The 18,498-nt window shown below is 41.6% G+C and overlaps 4 protein-coding genes across 5 annotated transcripts; 1 reads left to right on the top strand and 3 right to left on the bottom strand.

Moving 5' to 3' along the window:
* Positions 1–165: 165 nt before the first annotated feature.
* Positions 166–5,457, bottom strand: LOC109859070. Its single transcript, XM_020436941.1, has 10 exons — positions 4,588–5,457; positions 3,917–4,215; positions 3,644–3,813; positions 3,387–3,489; positions 2,990–3,282; positions 2,615–2,862; positions 1,963–2,314; positions 1,567–1,740; positions 985–1,254; positions 166–889 (listed from the first exon to the last, which is right to left on the bottom strand). Exons 1-10 carry the CDS (start codon positions 4,884–4,886, stop codon positions 554–556), a joined length of 2,544 nt encoding a protein of 847 aa, XP_020292530.1. The 5' UTR covers positions 4,887–5,457; the 3' UTR covers positions 166–553.
* A 1,019-nt stretch (positions 5,458–6,476) lies between these two features.
* On the bottom strand, positions 6,477–8,714 carry LOC109859065 (beta-parvin). Its single transcript, XM_020436933.1, has 5 exons — positions 8,524–8,714; positions 7,953–8,216; positions 7,480–7,874; positions 7,152–7,395; positions 6,477–7,060 (listed from the first exon to the last, which is right to left on the bottom strand). Exons 1-5 carry the CDS (start codon positions 8,621–8,623, stop codon positions 6,984–6,986), a joined length of 1,080 nt encoding a protein of 359 aa, XP_020292522.1. The 5' UTR covers positions 8,624–8,714; the 3' UTR covers positions 6,477–6,983.
* A 110-nt stretch (positions 8,715–8,824) lies between these two features.
* On the top strand, positions 8,825–15,158 carry LOC109859066 (ADP-ribosylation factor-like protein 4C). The gene is made up of 4 exons (XM_020436934.1): positions 8,825–9,199; positions 12,271–12,748; positions 12,947–13,162; positions 13,255–15,158. The coding sequence occupies exons 2-4, from the start codon at positions 12,538–12,540 to the stop codon at positions 13,449–13,451; spliced, it is 624 nt and encodes a 207-aa protein (XP_020292523.1). The 5' UTR covers positions 8,825–9,199; positions 12,271–12,537; the 3' UTR covers positions 13,452–15,158.
* LOC109859064 (cilia- and flagella-associated protein 100-like) lies at positions 13,649–18,401 on the bottom strand. Of its 2 annotated transcripts, none has more exons than XM_020436931.1 (7): positions 18,198–18,401; positions 17,784–18,003; positions 17,369–17,626; positions 16,847–17,210; positions 16,478–16,713; positions 16,041–16,364; positions 13,649–15,867 (listed from the first exon to the last, which is right to left on the bottom strand). In XM_020436931.1, the coding sequence occupies exons 1-7, from the start codon at positions 18,332–18,334 to the stop codon at positions 15,544–15,546; spliced, it is 1,863 nt and encodes a 620-aa protein (XP_020292520.1). In that variant the 5' UTR covers positions 18,335–18,401; the 3' UTR covers positions 13,649–15,543. The 2 variants fall into 2 exon arrangements, with proteins under 2 accessions (XP_020292520.1, XP_020292521.1); XM_020436932.1 differs by having other exon boundaries at positions 18,207–18,401.
* Positions 18,402–18,498: the final 97 nt, after the last annotated feature.

Genomic DNA, 18,498 nt, shown 5'->3' with positions numbered 1-18,498 from the left:
AGTTGCTGAAATATATTGTGTTAAAATCGCGCGGTTGCATACGTGTGCGAAAAAAAAAAAAAAAAACGATTTCGTAAAAGTTTTTTGATATATTTCTAAAGATGTGGAACACGCGGAGAGAGCCATTGATAAAAGTCCAAAAGAAGAAAGACGAGAAAAACAATATGCACGAAGATGCGCTGTGCTATTTATTGAACCAACAGCAGTTGGACGCAGTCCATTTCCGTGATTAAAAAGCAGAACTACAATGTTCTATTTTCTAGAATAATCCACACGCAATCTTACATTAAAAATAAATAATTACAAATGTAATCTTCTAAAAACATTAATGTAAAACTGTTTGATACACACCTTGAGAGAGATACAGTAATCAGATACTTTGTTCTTGTGTGTAACTTTAAGCTAAAACAGAAAACATTTTTTTAACGTAATCGCACTATTAAAAATGTCAAAATTGTTGTTGTATTGCTTTTGTGCAATTGTTTTGTTGTTTTTATATATTTTTGCAAAAATTCGTAACTAGACGCAATGGGCAAACAATTTCAAGATTGAATTAAATTCTAAGTGGATCCTTTTTTGTCACGGTATTGCCGACGAGAATGCGTCGTTTCGACAACACGATCTTCTTCACGTGAAAAGGATACGATGGATTTTGCGAATTCGAACGTATCGCCTGGAACTCGCGAACGGAATCGCATCCCTTCGAACGAACGAGAAAGTCGATCGCATCCTGCCAGTATTGGCGCGCATCTTGTTGTTTTCGCGTTTCCGTCGACAGTAATTTCTCGTTTCGAACAACGTATCGGATGTGACGAGGGCACAGCTGACGATTGTTCGCGGTCCGCGACAGCGAAGACAGCGTGGGTGCTGTCAGACGATCTATTTCGACCTACGCGCGTACGAAGAGAAACGAGTTAGAAATATCGGTATCGTTTCGTAACGAACTAAAAACTCTAAGCATATAAGTTTTTCAATGTAACGTACTTTGACACGCTTGAGACTCGAGTGATTCATTCGTAGCGTTTGTTGCGCGGCCGCCGACACCTCGGCTTCCCGCTTCGAAGCTCGTTCCTTATCGGGATCGCCGAACAGCCCCTTCGATTCCGCCACCTTGATCATAAAAAGCGAGTCGAACTGCATCATTTCCTTCCGTTTGATTATGGCGATGAAACAGCCCTGGTCCAACATTCGCTCGCTGTTCTCGCCGTAGATCTTGTCGATGCTGCCCACTTCGAACAAATCGCTATCGGGAATCTTGAACACATGTAATCATTTGTACACGGAAAAAAAAAGTTTTGCTTATTATATGGTTAGCAAGAAAAATAATTGACTCTAGTGAAAATTTTTTATTTCATCAACAAAATGTTTTGTTGGCAAAACAAAAATTTTAACAAACTTAACAAATGTTTCTTTGCTGGTCATATACCAGTAACTAATTTCTTGCTATTCTAGCAAATCTTTTTTTTCCGTGTACATTTTGTTTTATTATGTCGATATGTAAAATTAAATATCTCGGGATCGACAACGAGTTCTTTTCAATGGTTCTTTACTAGCGAATGATCTTACAACAACATCGGGCGTAACCAACGTCGTTTCGTCATCCTCCTCCTGCTTGCTCGGAAACGACGATTGTTCTTCGCGCGTTTGCGATTGCTCTTCCGAGTGTCCTCGCAGTTGTTCCTTGCCAACTTTGGCCATCTTGGAAATCTTTCCGCTACTGTCCTTTGTTTTTTTCTTTACCTGAACAATGATTTGAAAATACCAGTTTTTTTGCACAAAGCAAATATAAAAATACAAATATAAAAAAATCTGTAGTATTCTATAAATTGTTGTTAATAAAATATTTAAAAAAAAAACTGAATGTAATTTGAGAAATGGTTTTTTATCTTATTGTTCATTGAAGACCCGACGCACACAAAACAGATGAAATTTTACGTAATGCAAAATCTGTGTCGCACTCACAAAATGTTCGCGGATATATTTCTCGGTGGCTATTTGATTGGCGTAATCGACGACTTGTCGAACCATCTCCGTGGTTTCGGACGGCAGGATCGTGTGCACCTCGTATATCAAAAACTGTATGTTCGGTCTGGTCAGCGCGTGTTTGAGCGTGGAAAATTGTTCGGCCAGAAGAGCACGTGGGTGTTTGATCTCGCCCGCCGCGTCGTTTGTCAAAGATTCTAATAAATTCGTGTCACCGCCGCGAGCAACGGCGAGATCGACAATGTCCCGAACGCCGGTGTAGCTGCACGGAGGAGTCGCCAGTACGACGGTCGCCCTCTCCAATTCGACGGACGACGGCGGCGACACGTATCTGACGATTAAAATCCGCATCGTCGTGGCAGGTGTGATGACGATAAAAAAAAATAATTGTATAATAAATTTTATTTATTGTATTATTTGTTATCGATTAACGGAAAAACAAATCACTTTGGCACAAAATGAAGAAAAATATTAATACAAAAATAACACAACAGAATGAAAAGAACAAAAAAGATAAAAGTAACAAAAAATAATACGAAAAGAATAATTATAAAAAATAAATAATTTTCTATCTAAAATAATAAGTTTTGGATAATTTTAATTGCGACAGATTCGCGCGAGAGATTGTTACTTCTCCGAGAAGATTCTGCACTGCTGCACCGTAATACCCAGAGTCTCGAGATAAGCTTCGTATTCGCGGTGACGATCTCCGGCGCCGAAAGCCAGGAGTCTACCAGCGTCCTCGATGTCGGTCAGAAGCGCGGCCAGGTAGCCCGTGTGGCGAGGAGCGATCGAGTGCGTGAGGACCACGGGACCGCAGAGACGCGCGACGCGCATCGCCTGCGCCAACGCGGCCGCTCCGAGACACAGCGATCTTTCCTAAAAAAATAAATCCTTATCTCTCAATTCTCTCGTACATTCGCTTTCACATTTGCGATTTTTTTTCGAGTCGCGGGCAATCGCAAGATCAGTTTCTTTGAAATTTTGACAACGCAAAGATATTTACCAGAAAAACGAATCGGTGATCGCGCACCAAATTGGACACGGCGAGTGTCTCTCGCGCCTTATCGTGCAAGTTTATCATCTTCGGACAAATCGAATCGAAAACGTAGTCGTTCTCGTCGAGTTCCACAGGCTTGACGTCGTCGTCGCGCAATGCGAGTTTTAGCTTCAACATTTCTCGCACGAATTCGTTTTTGTTGGTCATCTTCATGGTGTTGATCCATCCGGAAGCGATCGCGCCTTCGTCGGCCCAGCTTATTCCTTCGGCGATACGCAGATGCATCGGGAGGAGCTCGTCTGGGTGGCAAATAAAGTAAATCACACAAAGCAGATGCTTCGCAAACAAAATTCGTTACTTCGCGAGTAGTTTATGTGCAACAACATCGAAACTCGATAATAACCGAGACTGAGCGCCGAGCCGCCGATGCGAAGACGCGATATGCTCGCCGCTAAGTGCGTCTTCGCCTTCAAAAGAGCGTCTTCGATGTCTGTCAGTCCGAAAGCCTGGAAGAGCGCAAAAAATTGTCGCAATTAACGCGACAGTTTTATATTTGTCCAAAAATTCTTTATTCTGTCGAAAATGCGTGAAAAAATTCGGGTTTTGTTATGAACAAGATGAAATATGTGTTTCGCGCGATATTCCTTCTTGCACGCAAACCTGGAATATTCTCTTCCGGGTTTCGAGAGCGTTTCCGTCGCGCCGACGCGCGAACTTTCTTCCCTGCATGTCGTACAGCAACAGCCAGACCACTCGTTCTCGTTGCTTCAGGTCGCCGTTTTGATACCAAAAGCCGCCGTCTTCGAGGGTGCGATTTAAAATGTTTTTGTCTGGAAAGTTTGTATAATACTCTTAGATTTAAAAATCTCTTCATGTGAAAAAGAGACAAAGTTCTTTCCACGTATCGTGTGTGTTCAAAGACTGGAAGCTCACATCTGAGAACATCGTACACCAAACCGAAGACGCGTCTCATCTCGGCCTCGTTCGCGTAGTTCGGGATGGGCCGCGCGTTCTGGAGAACCTTGGCCGCCAAGAGAATATCGTTGACGCGCCAGCCCGGCTCCACGCAAGCCTCCGTCATCGAGCCGCCAGTTCCCGATATAGCGTTCAGGGATGCGATCGTGTTCGGACTTTCGATTTTTTTTCCCTTCGGCACGTATCTCATTTCCTTTGGACACCATTCCCACTCGTGCGAGTTCGCGGGACTCACGCTACATTCGGCATTTTCCATCCTCAAACAAAAATTCTCGATCTGCATGGCGTTCGGACGGGTACACACTGTATCGCGGGTCAGCGAGATACGATACTAAATTTTTTTGCGCTAAAAAAATCGTCCTTCACGATTTTGGCGTTTGTAAATTTTGTTAAAACAAACTGGATTAAATTTAAATACGCGAATCGGTAAGTTCCAATTGGATATTTTTTAAGATGTCATTAAACGAAATAGGAGGATTTAATTAATTTTTACATTGAGAGAGAACAAATGCGTATTTTTTCCAACAGTGTAAATAACAATTGTCTCAACAAGAAATATTTGTTTTCTACACTTTTGATTTCTTGCGTTACACGTGACGTTTCTCTATGTGACGTTTTTTTCGACTTACTTTTTATCTTCGGTCTCAGCGTCCTTTTCTCTTTGCAACTCGACGAGACTCTGGTAAGCTCGGTGACGCCATTCTTCATTGCTCGGAAGTATTAGCTTCTCGAGTTCCCGGTTACGCTGTTCCTCGCTGAGAAGGCTAAAGCTCGGCGTGTGAGTCGTGAGAAGTAGTCGGAATATCTTCGCGTAAAGAGTGAATATGTTTGTTTTACAGGTGTCGATGTTAACAACGTTGATTTCGATATCGCCGAAAGCTTTCCGCAATTCCGGCGGATCGACGTTCGATGGCTCGTCGGTCGTCATAGTATTTTGCTCAAATATATTCGCGTCACAGGGGAGATGATAGTTTTTTATCCGAGTTTGTGCGTGTGTGAAAAACTCTCAACGAATAGAAATTTCAAAAGAAGAAACACACCGTATGAAGAACGGAATTAATATGTCAATCAAAAGAGTAAGAGAGAAATCCAAATACGCCTGAGTGCTCAGGCGACTTAATTGCACGCCAGCGAACTCGTTTGCGACACGTTTTCTGTGTCCGCAATTGTCAGGCGGAAAGTCAAGGGAAGACTGAAGACACCGACCGAAGTCGCGCGACATCGCGTGTCTCGGAAGCGTATTCCTCCGCGAAATTGTATCTCAGACTCTCTTATCGGGATAATACGACTCGGCTACTTTCAGACTAGGAAGACATTATGCAAACAAGTATCCTCTATCTCTGTCTTGCTCATTTATACTTCAGACACAGAGCTCGCTGATGGATAATCAAAGTTATATTGTGAGTATTCTGTAAATTGAAATGTAAGGAGATAAAGAACTGATAATGCATTTTAAAACATACGTGAGATTTACACGCAAAAGATTCTCAGAGAAGAGTATGAAACAATGTACAAACATATCTTCATATTCTTCCTTCGCTATAATGGATATTAAAAATATAAAAAATACACAAACAAAAATATAAAACAAGATAAGATACAAGATATGATTGGATTAAAATATAATATTTTCAATATTAAAAATTTTTAATATTATCTAAAACAAGATTAAACATTATGAAAACAAGATGTTAACTAGCTGATACCGTTATACCAAATACAGCGAGAGATCTCATTTCGTGTAGAAAAAATGATATTGATCTCGTACCGCAATAACGCAATCCACATTTTGTGTACTTATATATATATCAGCTGATATATTATTCAACTATTCAAATCTCTCGTATCAAATCGTGTTTTATACACGATCATTTTCGTCAAATGTAAAGAAAGACAACAGACAGCTGTCACGTTATGCGTCCCGATCGATCACCCTGGAATGACGGCGGCAGGTACGATCGTGTCGACACAATTTCCAAAGAAGTAAACAGCCGATATATTCCTATGCAGTTGATGAATTTTAGTTTTGTGTTTCCTTCCATTTTTGTTTCTAATATATTTCGTTCGTTTGTTGTTGCTCTACGGTAAATATTTCTTTGTCGAGAACATTTTCTTCTGTCTCGTATACGAACTACAAAAACACAAAAACAAAATATTAAAAATGGTTTTATATCTTCATGTGTCGTGTATGTGAGACAGAGGCACGGTAGTGCCTCGCGCCAAGTTTACGCGCAACGAAGTCGTCGTTTCTCTGTGTGTTGTCGAGTACTGTGACATTTCAAATTGGTTTTTAAAGACACGTGACTAAAGTAAAGTCACGTGACAGAGAGGAGAGCAAAAACGTGACGTTAGTTTAGTCATGTGTTGTTTTTCTATTCTGCCCTCTCTTGATTTTTTGAATTTTATTGTCACGCGTTATTTATGACACCTCTCATATATGTATTATATGATTTGTAAGACGGTCATGCTTTATTTCGTTTCTTTGTGTGTTAGCGAGTATTTATACCTACATAAGGAAGACAATGTAGTTGGAATATTTATTAATAAAAGCATTCAGAGTTTTTATACAAAATTGTCAGTATAGTCAGAATTAAATTATATGATTTGTGTATAAAACTATAATTATATATTTATATGATTTATATATAAATTATAAACAATTGTGTGTATAAGTAAAATACTACTTATCATACACATGTATGTGTAAATTATATATATATATTATACATTATTTTCAAAAGGCACATTGCACGTAAAGCTCGCGATGTGTGTAGTTTGTTTTATTTGTGTAGCTGTGCCTTTTTGCGCTTTCATTTATCCAAGATGAAAAGCGCATAAATAACAGCTTAAACAAAAACAAAGTAAACACATCTTGTAATTTTCTTCAGAAAGAATGGCAGTTCAATGATAAAGTTGCGTCACAGTTAACAGAATAATTAATGATCTGTAATGATGTGACGTATCTTTATGTATATACTATATATATATATATATAGTTATGAAGCAACTTGACATAAATAGTTAATTAGTTTATACCCTTATATTTTGTAAACAGATTGTACAACACGCGAAGCGTCGATTTCAGATCCAAATTCACGATATCTGCAAGAGGAAGGATATTATTCACGGATCAAATAGAATGTTTTTTTTTTTTTTCACACATATATAACAATTAAGTAATCGCTAAATTTACCTTCAGGACGAGCTTTGGGTTTTGGTAGCCCGATGTCGCGCATAATGTCAAATGCGAACGTAACATTGTGAACCTTCTGATCAATGGTCTTTGGCGTCAAGTGGAAGCTACCCAACGGAACGAAGAAACCCTCCAACAGACCGAGCAACAGAGTCAGAAAGACACCGTCGTGGAACTGAGTATTCAAATCGGTCACTTCTAAATGTACTTTGCTCAAATGCTTGTTTACGAATGTCACCAGAGACTTGAAAACAAAAGATAACAAATATTTTTTATTAAAAAAATGCAGATAAAAATCTTAAACATAACATTCGTGATGATAACTTACTTTTTTCACGACGGCCAGTTTATCAGGTGCGTGATCGAAGAGCGTGTCGAACGCGTCGCGTTCGCAACGCATACCCAAATCGTCGTACGTTGTTGTCAATTCCTCTCTCACTGTCCTGTGTATTAGCTGGCCGTCCTTTTTGCGCACCACGACCACTTGCACGGCGACTCTCTCCGGTAATCTGACGGGAGCGCGAAAGAGCCTGGCCAGGCCGACCAGTAGATGCACAATCGCGACGATATTTTTCGTATGTATAGACTCGACGCTCCACTTGTAAGGTGGATATCGGCCCAGTACACGATTGGCAGTGGACAAGACGACAGCGAGCTTCTGCTTCTGACCCTCCTCGGACTGAGTTACCTCGGGCACGTCCAGTTTTTCTCCAGTTAGTTTTTCTGAAAAAAAGGATTTGAGAATGAATAGACTACACATTTTAGAAACAGACATTGCATACTCCAGACTGTTATTTATACCTAAAAGTTTTTGCAGCACTTGTCCGTCGTAAAGATCCTCCACAATGTCTTTCACAATGATCCGTTGATTGGCTAGTTCGTCGTTGATCCATTCGATCAGCACGAATATCAGTTCCTGCAGCTTGGGATCTTCCAAAGACTTCGGTTCTATCATGGAACGCTCCTCGTTTTCATCAAGGCTGTATTCTTCCGGTGGCATATCAGGATTGGCACCGTATCCGGGTGAGTCAATTGCGTACTTGCCCTCTTCCTGCACATCTTGCACTGTGAAAGTATAACACATCATCGTTATTTATATCTTTTTAAACGACTTATATATCATAGATTCATTAGTATATGTATTTACAATTAAGAAACTCAAATAAAAATTCGAATAAACGATGATCAGTTCCTCCAATCGACGGGATACAAACGAAAACTTTTCTCTCCAAACAGAACTCCGATTTATTTTTCGTCGTTCGCAAGACAAACGCGTCTTGTTCCATATAAGGATACAATCAGCTCGTTGACAACTGACGTAACAAAGCGTAGGCGTATTTTGACACAAGATACGAAACAGTTTTGTTCTTACCTTCCTTGATACGTTTCTTCCGTCCGAGAGTTCCGATTTTATCCCAGAAACTCTCTTCTTTCGTAGGAATTCGGGGCGATTTCGGTCGAGGAGACGCCATTTTTCGCGGAGCCGTGTGTCTCTGTACCACAGCAGTACTCGCTCTCTCCTCTCTTGTCAAAGTTTTTGTTTGCCGTTCCCGTACTTATCGATCGGAAACGGATTTGTCGTTCGCGGTTGGTTCCCAGTTCCGACAGGGGTCCCCGCGTGTTTCCTGTCGACCTTACGAGATTCAAGAAGAGGAAAATGGACGCGCGCCCGCGGACGGTTGTGGTGGCAGCCGAGTGTCAAGCGGCACCGTACACGCGGGTTTCCGCACAGTGATGCGAGATAGGGTGCCGGCGGGTCGCGAAGCAACGAAGACACGCACGCACCGACGTCTATTAGCGCGCGAGCTGTCGATTCGTCTTTCCCAACGTCAGTTGGTCTCGTCCCGGACACTTCTTCGGCTGGTTACACGGTCACACACATAGTCACGTCACGTCGTCGATGTGTGCGTGTGTTTTTGTGGATGTTTGGCCGATAGCCTCTTCCTCCTCGCGAGTGCGTGCGCGAAAAGTGGGTTAGTGCTCCCTGTGCCTAATTCCGCGGAGGATATGACCGACGAACGTGGACTTGGACTCCGGGAAGTGACACGGTGAGTGTCCGACGACGACGACGACGACGACGCTGTTAATTTATCTCAGGGAATCTCGGTATCCGAGATGTAACCAGCGCCCCGAAATTTTACACACGACGCCGATCAGGGGGAAGTGTTTCCGTGCGTATCACGCGACAGATACGTGCTCTGGTCGGGGAACGAGATTTACAACCGGATTTTTGCGGTGCGACCCTCGGACCCGAGACGGGAATAGAATATCCCCGTCCCCGCGATTACATTGTTTTGAAAAATTTAAATATCGTTACACACACACACACATACACATATACATGATAAATTCGCTATTATGTACTTGACGCGTAGTTTTGCACACGAGTCGTAATTGCCGTTACGGTGTGTGTTTGTTACAAAAAAAAAATAAACGCCGATAATTTGCACAAAGCAAAAAAGGTAACAGATGCCGAGCTAGATAAGATAGCGGTGTAAGAGAGTAAGTTCTTACACAAAAGAATCACATTTTGCACAAACGAATATATAGGTAATTATTTACTGTTTGCATGCCTGTACGCTTGTTGTTTTCTGTTTTGCGATTTTAATTCCGCCTTCTGAACTTTTTAAAACGCACATGTAAACACAAACATGCTCTGTTTCTCTCTACATAATTTATGTCCGTACTTCAACAATTTGTATCTTTTATTGTGATTTTACTTTACTTTTTTTCTCTAAGTAAGGTCGTAAGTTTATTACTGGAAATGTATAGATTATAAATTTATTGTTTTTTTTATTATTTGTACACGGAACAAAAACCTTTTGCACTGTGTGTAGATAAATAGAGAAGTTTCTCTTCCTATAATTTTTTTAGATAATATATAAATAATATGTTACATTATATTCGCATTCTATGTTGCAACAGCGCGCGGTTTATAGAGTTATTCAACAAAGTTATATCTTATTTCATAAATGCAAATGCGTACATGCTCCGTGACTTATGAAGTCTCGCGTTTTTTCTAATGCAACTCTCTTCTTATTCTTTTTCTCTGCCGAGTTGAGAAAAACAAGGCTTGGAGAGCCTTTCGTATGGAAGCAATTAATTTCCCATAATCCCAGGCGTTCAAGTGGGAAAGATCGTATCACGGGGATCATCAGGTTGAATACCAACGAGTGTATTCATTAAGACAGAGAAACAATTGTTTTTTTTTATTGAGAAAAAGATCTGTTTACAGCGAAAAGTTTCACTGTCCTAATAAGCGAAGCGTACGTTGAAAAAACACACACACACACGTTTAAAATTTGATTTCTCGGAAAAATTTGTACATCGATACACAGCAGGTTTTTTTAATTGCGAAACGATGGTCTTGCTCAAGAGAAACACTGTCCATTTTTTTTTTTTATCTCTTTTTTTTTTACGTGTGGCTTATGCGCGAGCTAAATATAGCGAACAAAATCATTGATACAAACATGTGTACATGAGAAGCGGACGAGAGACGAAGAGACCGGCGTTGTGGCGCACGCGCGCCTTAGCGAGTCGATAATGCACCATCGAGAGGCGGCCAACACCAGCACCGATTCGCATCGTTTATCCCGATGCAACCGGGCCCGATGAAATCGTCCAAAGCGGAATTTCGCCTCGCACAACGCTTCCTTTTTCCTTTTTCGCACGATTTTACGCTCCAGTTAAACGTTAACCCTTTTTTGTATTGTTTTTTTTTTTGCAATATTAGTATCTCATTTTTTACTTTGCAAAACGTAAAAATTGATGCAGTTGTGGAAGTTTCCCCGCGCGGAAAAAATTTATATACACGGAGACGTAATTGCGAGTCGAGAGATGAATATGTATGCAAAATGAAAATATTGTGCACGCAACTCTTTATTGATTCACCGGTTTGAGTACTTCGAGTTTCGAGGTAACAAAATAACAAAATATCAGGTAGAATTAATTTTTATCGAACTGTAAAAAAAAATAGATATATTGAGGAGTGTCTTGAAATTACAGATTTTTCTTTCGCAACACAAAGCTACATTGGTAACATGCTGCAAGTGGGGAGAAAGAACACACAGAGAGAGAGAATCTGTATCAATACATCTCTCTGGTGTGTTGCGAACTGCGTATAACTGTTACTATCGCTGGACCGCTACGAGGATGCGCGCATGCGAAAGAGACGAGGGAAGGGAGCGAGTTAGAGAAAGTTCGCGCTCGCGAGCAACGCGTACGCGGAATGAAGACGGAAGAAAACGGTTACCTAGAAACGGTTCACAGAACAAGCGAGCCGACGAGCGAGGAGTATAGTCGAATTCGCTGAACCACGACGGGGGTGCTTGCCGCGAGCGAACCGGTCCCGAAAAGGACCGGCGACTCGATTTCTTTTCTCTCGATCGTCGCAGCCCACTTCTCGGGACTGTGACACACATCGGCTTTTGGGATTCGATTTTGTTGAGTTTTTTTTTTCTCGGCTTAGACCGGCGTACACACACACACACACACACACACATACAGAGAATGAGAGCTGCTCGCCCGGCGGATATTCTAATAAGCGAATCACGAGCCGCTCGTAATCTGCGTTCGAACACTTGGAAAGTTCTTAGACAAAAGGGGGGTGAAAGTTTTGCATCGGCGCGCGCCTGGAAGAGATTTCTACGATTCACGCGTACGGCGGGGGTTTTGTTTTTTTTTTACTCTGTCATTATCTCCGCTCCTCCGGGACAATAATCGTTTCCTCTTGCAATTAGCGTTCTCATCGACGCACGCGACAATTTGTCGCCGCTATCTCTCAAATCTTAATAATCCTAATAACTACTACAAGGTTTAATCTTTTAACTTAACTCTAATGAGGTTTTTTTTTTTTTTTGTTGCCTATATACATGTGCTAGTTTGCAAGATGGATTAGAAGAATTCTCGAGAACGCGAGGAGGAAACGCGGCGCAATATTCACCGACGCAAATGTTCGGTTCGCCAATATCGAAAGTGACATTAACCCCGATCCAAGTCCCACTTACTGTATACACACGTAAAGGATATTTTAACATTTTCGCGCCGCACCTGTGCCTCACTCGCGCGAAACCGATCGTCGAGAGCGCTAATCACGAGACGCACGCTTTGATATTTTCAGATGACGCGGTAGTGAACACCGTCGCGAAACCGGTGGCGAGTCCTTTTACGGACGTCGAATTTTGACCTCGGCGGAGAGAAAGAGATCTTGAGAGAACGCGAGAATTTTAAAACGGGATTTTAAATGCTAAGAAGAAAAATCAAAACTGTATAGACGAGAGCGAAAGATAGACAGAGTTGCAACAGACGCGGAGAAGCAAGAGAGAGAGAGAGAGAGAGAGAGAGAGAAGGAGAAAGATAGAAAAAGAAGAAAAGAAAGAGAAGAGGGATGGGCGCCGGAATGGGCAGGAGCGGAACGAGCGGCGGTCTGTTGGAGTCTCTTCCCACGGGAAATCCGCTCCATGTGGCGATGCTAGGCCTCGACAGCGCCGGCAAAACAACCGCCTTGTACAGACTGAAGTTCGATCAGTATCTTAACACCGTACCGACCATCGGTTTCAACTGCGAGAGAATTCGCGGCGGCATCGGCAAAGCCAAAGGTACGTTTTTTGCTATTTTTATTAGATTTATCTTCCTCCCGTTTGTGTGTTTTTTTTTATATCTACCATTTCATAAGATGTACAACAGGCAAAAAAGTCGAAAACTTTTCCATATTGTTTTCTTTTTTCATCAATTGCTATTTTCTTATTGTTTGTTTGTTTTTCCGCTTGTTCAAGTTTATAATGTCTCTTGAACAGGTGTCAATTTTCTCGTGTGGGACGTCGGCGGGCAGGAAAAATTACGACCGCTGTGGAAGTCGTACACGAGATGTACCGACGGTATCATCTTCGTCGTCGATTCGATGGACACCGAGAGACTCGAAGAGGCGAAGATGGAACTCACGAGAACGGCGAGAAGCCCGGACAACGCGGGCGTGCCCATCCTGATTCTCGCCAACAAGCAAGACTTACCCGGTATATAATGAGCGATATTGCAAAATTGTAATGTAAATAGTAGAAAAAAAGAAAAAGAAAAAAAACACGATGAAAAGTTTTTCTTCACACAGGTGCGAAAGAGGTTGGCGAGTTGGAGAAGCATCTTGGGGTGCTGGAACTGGCCGCAATGCCCGGTAGCGCCTGCATTCGCGTGCAGCCGACGTGCGCTATTACGGGCGAAGGACTCCACGAGGGCCTAGACACACTTTACCAATTGATCTTGAAGCGGCGCAAGCTCGCCAAGTTGAATCGGAAACGGGCCAGGTAGGCCAGGGCCTCGGAAGACTGCACATGCGTCTTCTGATATTGTCGATTGCGGACAGCCTCTCTGCTGATGCTCTCCACTAATTCTTCCTCCTCGTCTTCCCTCTTCGATTGCGACGAGGAGATGATGACGAGCGTAACCGCTTGAAAGTTACGAACGGTGACCCTCCCCCTTTTCCCCGAAGGTGCGCAACCACCTTCTTTTTTTTTTTTCTCACGGCGATTTTACGGCGAGGCTAACGCCGTTGCGGCGTACGATTGTGGAGTCCGCGCCGATTAATTTGCGTGTGTGCGTATTACATGTAAGCATATGTTGATGTAAGAGCGTCAATAATGAGAAAAAGAAAAAAACGAGATAGAAACGGGAAATTTTAACTATTGTGTTCCTGTTAGATTGTTGTATACAAGATATCTTTCGAGATATTTTCGAAACGAATTCGGACAAAATTGCGACGTGATGCGAACTGTGATTATCTGTGTAATCGGCTGAGTTTGAGAGAACCAAACGGAAAAAAAAAAAAACATTTTCATATCTTCAATTGAACGACTGATGAACCGATTGACGAGTTTCAGTCTGGAATCAGATCCGTTCTTTTAATTGGTAGCTAATTTAAATTTATGTGTATATACATATATATATATATATCTATTCGTAAAGAAAATCGGAAAATACAAATCGTACCATTTTAGACAAAAAATTTTGAAACTTAGAACGAAATGCGGTTTATCTTGTTTTCGTTAATTTTGTATGCAACAATGTAATAATCGTAAATGTAAACGTGTGACGATGCTAGTCGACTAAGGAAATTTTATTGTTGCGACGAAGGAAGAGAGATACAGAGACGAGATGCGCGAAAGTGGCGTAAATGTAAGTAAATACCTTGTAAATAAATTTAGGAAAAAAACGCTGTGCAACGTCACAGTCTGATGGCACAAATTCAAGATGTACAGATACATTGACACGAGCAACGAAGTTTGTTAACGTCGAAAGAGATAAATTGTCTGGCAATATAAAATCGTTAGAAAAATTATCCAGCGATATTGATAAAGCACTACCGCTCTTATTATTGCTACACCAATTGCTCTATCATATTTTTTTATACATAAGATATGGCAATATCTATATATTTTGCATAGACAAACACGCGTGAGCAATCAATTGCTGCCTATTTTGCATTTTTTCAAAATACGCTTGTTACAAGATGCTAAAAGACTTTTATTGTTAAGGAGACACGATTATTGTTGGAGACACAATTCGATACAGTATATAATTTTAACAATCTTGTTTATTGCGTGATTATATTTATATAAATCCGCAGTTGAGCGCGTGCGTTTTCGCGATTATAATCGAATTGAAATTGCTCATTGAAACGCAGCTATTTTATATGTATATGTTCATATTTCGAGCTTTTACCGCCTTGCGAAATTATTTACTCGTGAGTATTTGATATTGACAAATTATTGTGTTATATATTTATTTGTGTTAATTAATTATTTGATGTTGACGAATTCTCATCGGCCGGTGTTTCCGGCAAATAATTGCGACACGTGAGATTCAAAAATCTGTTATCATTGCTTTGCACAAAAAAAAAAAGAAGGTTGCTCGTGTAAAGTGATACTCGAAAAAAAAAAAAATGAAGTGTATGTAGCGAATCTTCTTGTAAGCTTTATAATGAAAAAACAAAACAAAAAAAACAAAAAAAAAAAAAAACAGAACGCGTGTGAAGCGGCGCTTTGTAGCCAAGAGATCACTGTCAAGCATGGTTGTTGTTTTTATATCGATACTATCGTTCCAAATTCTATTGTATGGCTATAACTCTCGTCCCTTGTTGTGTTTTATTATCTTTGAATATATTTTATCTCGTGCTACGATCGATCGTTAAATCGCCTATTTATGTATACATACATACTGATAGTGCGCGCGCGCGCCTAGCTAAATAATCGACGACGCGTAGAGCGTTTAGACTGATATATTTACGATCTTTTCGAATATATACGCACGAGGAATTTTCAAATAAAAAATCCGCTGATTCCGTTACGTTTTCAATAACGGCGCACTTTTATTTTTTTTTTCACCCCTCTTCTCCTCTCTCCTCTCACATTTCCTGCTCCTCGTGATTCGATACGCTCTTCGTTGTATCGTTCGTTATCTCGGTCTCGGTGTCCTCGCGTTTGCTCCGGAACGTCAGATCAAAATCGTCTGGGAACTCGGAGCGATACGCGGTGAAGTCTTCGTGCTTGCAGTAATCGGTGAAGAACGTGAGATAGTCGACCTCCTCGCTCGTCGGTTTCGGCGAAACTGCCTCCGGTTTCGCCAAGGTGACGATCGGCGCCGAACGTCGAGTCAATGGTCGCTTCTTTTTCGCGGGCGGTTCCATGATGCGTTTCAGATCGGCCAACAGTCGATGCATCAGATCAAACTGGCGCACAAGATATTAAAAAATATATATTATAAGTATTATTTTTCTATATGAAACTAAAACAATTATAAAAAAAATATTTTGCACATATCGTATTTATATTTTGTAATTTACGAAGGTTTGTTTGTTACTGTAGGTAACAAAAATGATAAGTTCCGAATAACTGATTCCACCTTTTTCGCGGCTTCTTGCGCATTCTTTATGATTTTCGCCTCCTGCTTGAATCCCTCCTTCTCGCAAGCGCGAACGATATCGCGCGGCAGATTGTCCAGCTGACGATTGAGATCCTCGTGCGTTCTTTCGATCCATTTCATCATGGTGAACGTGTCGAGATTCGCGTCGTTCGGACCGACGCAACTTTCGTAAGTGTCCTCCACGAAGACGTGGAGATACAGTACTTCTTCGGAGCTAATGAGACGTCGGATGACAGTCTCGATGAGGTAGTTTGCGTATTTCTCGAGGTTTTCCGCTCGTTCCTCCTCCTTAGCGATTGAGCTCTGTCGGACACTTGGATTCGTAAGACTCATCGTTAATTCTAATGAGAGGTGTACGTTATATACGTCTCTCTTGCGGAAACACAACAAAAAAAGAAAATAGAATCGACATATACTTCCAGGTTCCTGATCGTCGAAGTGAGTTCGTCGGTCTCTTGCTTCATTTGCGCCTCGGTCACGGTGATGGTCTTCGTTATGTTCTCCATCGGTGCGGCAAGCGACTCGAGGTGCACGAGGGCGTTCAAATTTTGCGTTTCCATCGCGCGGAACACGCGAATCAGATCGAACGGGTCCTCGAAATAGAGCTCGACGGGCTCGCCAACGTCAGCGGCGACGTCCCGCTCGAACAGTTCTAATGCGCGAAGTGGTGATGCAAAAAAAAAAAAAAAGAAAACATTTTTATATTGAAGATTATTAAAAATCTATGAAGGAGAGTTTTTGCATTTCTATGTGTCTTATGTGTAACGATTGTCACAAAATGTCACCTATGAGCTCCTCCAGAGAAGCGCCTTCGGCCGGCGCTTTGTATCTGGTGAAATCCGTGGCGACCGTGCTCTGGATGCTGTTGCTCGATTCGGCGCGATAAAACCAATCGTGCTTGATCCGCCAGGCGGTAGGCGATATCTGATAGAGAAACATTTGACACATTTTCACCGTTCTCCAATTTTCCTCCCAGACGTAAACGGACAATCTTCTTTCGCCGACTTGTTTCGAGACCTCGTTCTTACGCTCGCTGATCTCAGCCGTCACCTTCGCCTCCCGTTCCGCTTCGTACAATATGTCCATGCTCTTTTTATGATCTCCCGACAGAAACTCGTCGAAACTGCTCATGTACCGTTGAGTGCGGTGCTTTTGCGAAACGACATATACTCGATCAATGCAATCAGAGTAAAAAACTTCACGCGTGCTTTTTAAACGCAAAAATATGTAATTTGTTTGATTGGATTTAAATATTTTTTGGAAAGTAATGTCTAATTTTTTTTTTTTTCGCGTTACATTTTATATACCTGGATCTTTCGCAAATGATTCAATTCCTGCCGAAACTGCTGATCAATGCGGATGCATTCGTCCTTGTTTTGGCCGATAAGAAGTTTTGTTTTTAACACTTCCTGCACGTCTCCTATGTATTGTCTCAACGAAAACTTCTCGCTCACGGGTCTGCCGGATAATTCTGTGAAGTACGACGGATCCACGTCCGTCATGGCAATTATCTTGCTCGGATCTTTGTGTTTTTTCGCTTCCTCGGCTTCGATATCAACAGACACCTGAACAACATCTCGAAGAAGTCAGTGAGACAATGCGTGACGTGTGTGCCCGTTGTGTATACAACAAACAGTGTGTTTCTTGAAAAATTTAAGTAAGTCTATACAGCAAACTTAATCGAATTTTTTTAATCGACCACGTGTAAATAAACAAACTTACGCGTAATCTCTGTAAAATATCGGCGGATTGCGATCTCTGCCGATCCTTGTAAGATTTTCCACCGCGTTCGCTCATCTCCCGTTTCTTCTTTGTTTTCCACCATTGGAGATAAGCCACGGTTTGCGAACAGGAAGGAAAACGAAAAGGGGACTGCTCGGCCATGATGTCTCTCGTTTCGGTCAAGTGTTCGTGACCGCTGGTCCAATACGTGGTTTGTCTCCTAGGAAGTGTTATGAAGAATTTTCTTGTAGTGATAAATTACACACTTTTTTTCTTTCCCTCTCTGGTTTTATTAGTTGCGCGCCACGCACTTTCTCCGCTCGAAATAAAAACAAGGCTAAGAATATTATCTTGTTTCAAGCGAATTAGAAGAAGCGAGGCGAACGCAAGTGAAAAGAGGAAGTGTTTTCTCACGCGAGTAACCTCGGAAAATTTCTACGGTGAGAAGCGTTGGTATTCGAGCTTCTTGATCCGCTCCGACGTCCCATGTGTGACTTCTTGCGCGCTGACAAAGAATGACGATTTTGGTCTTCGTGTATTTCGAGACTCATCCTCTTCGTTTGAGTTTGTTTTTTTAAATAATCAAGATCAAAATGTCCGCACCCGTGCGGACGCGTAGAGTAACCAAGCGAGGTTCATCGAAAGATTTAATTTGTTTGACATGCGCCCTGTGTCTTAAAATGCAGAGTCAATATAAATCTTTGTATCCGTAATG

Source organism: Pseudomyrmex gracilis, unplaced genomic scaffold, assembly GCF_002006095.1.
Source record: "Pseudomyrmex gracilis isolate BER0280 unplaced genomic scaffold, ASM200609v1 scaffold_236, whole genome shotgun sequence".
Classification (NCBI taxonomy): domain Eukaryota; kingdom Metazoa; phylum Arthropoda; class Insecta; order Hymenoptera; family Formicidae; genus Pseudomyrmex; species Pseudomyrmex gracilis.
The sequence above is the reverse complement of the archived record's forward strand: the minus strand, read 5'-3'. Positions and strand labels throughout refer to the sequence as shown.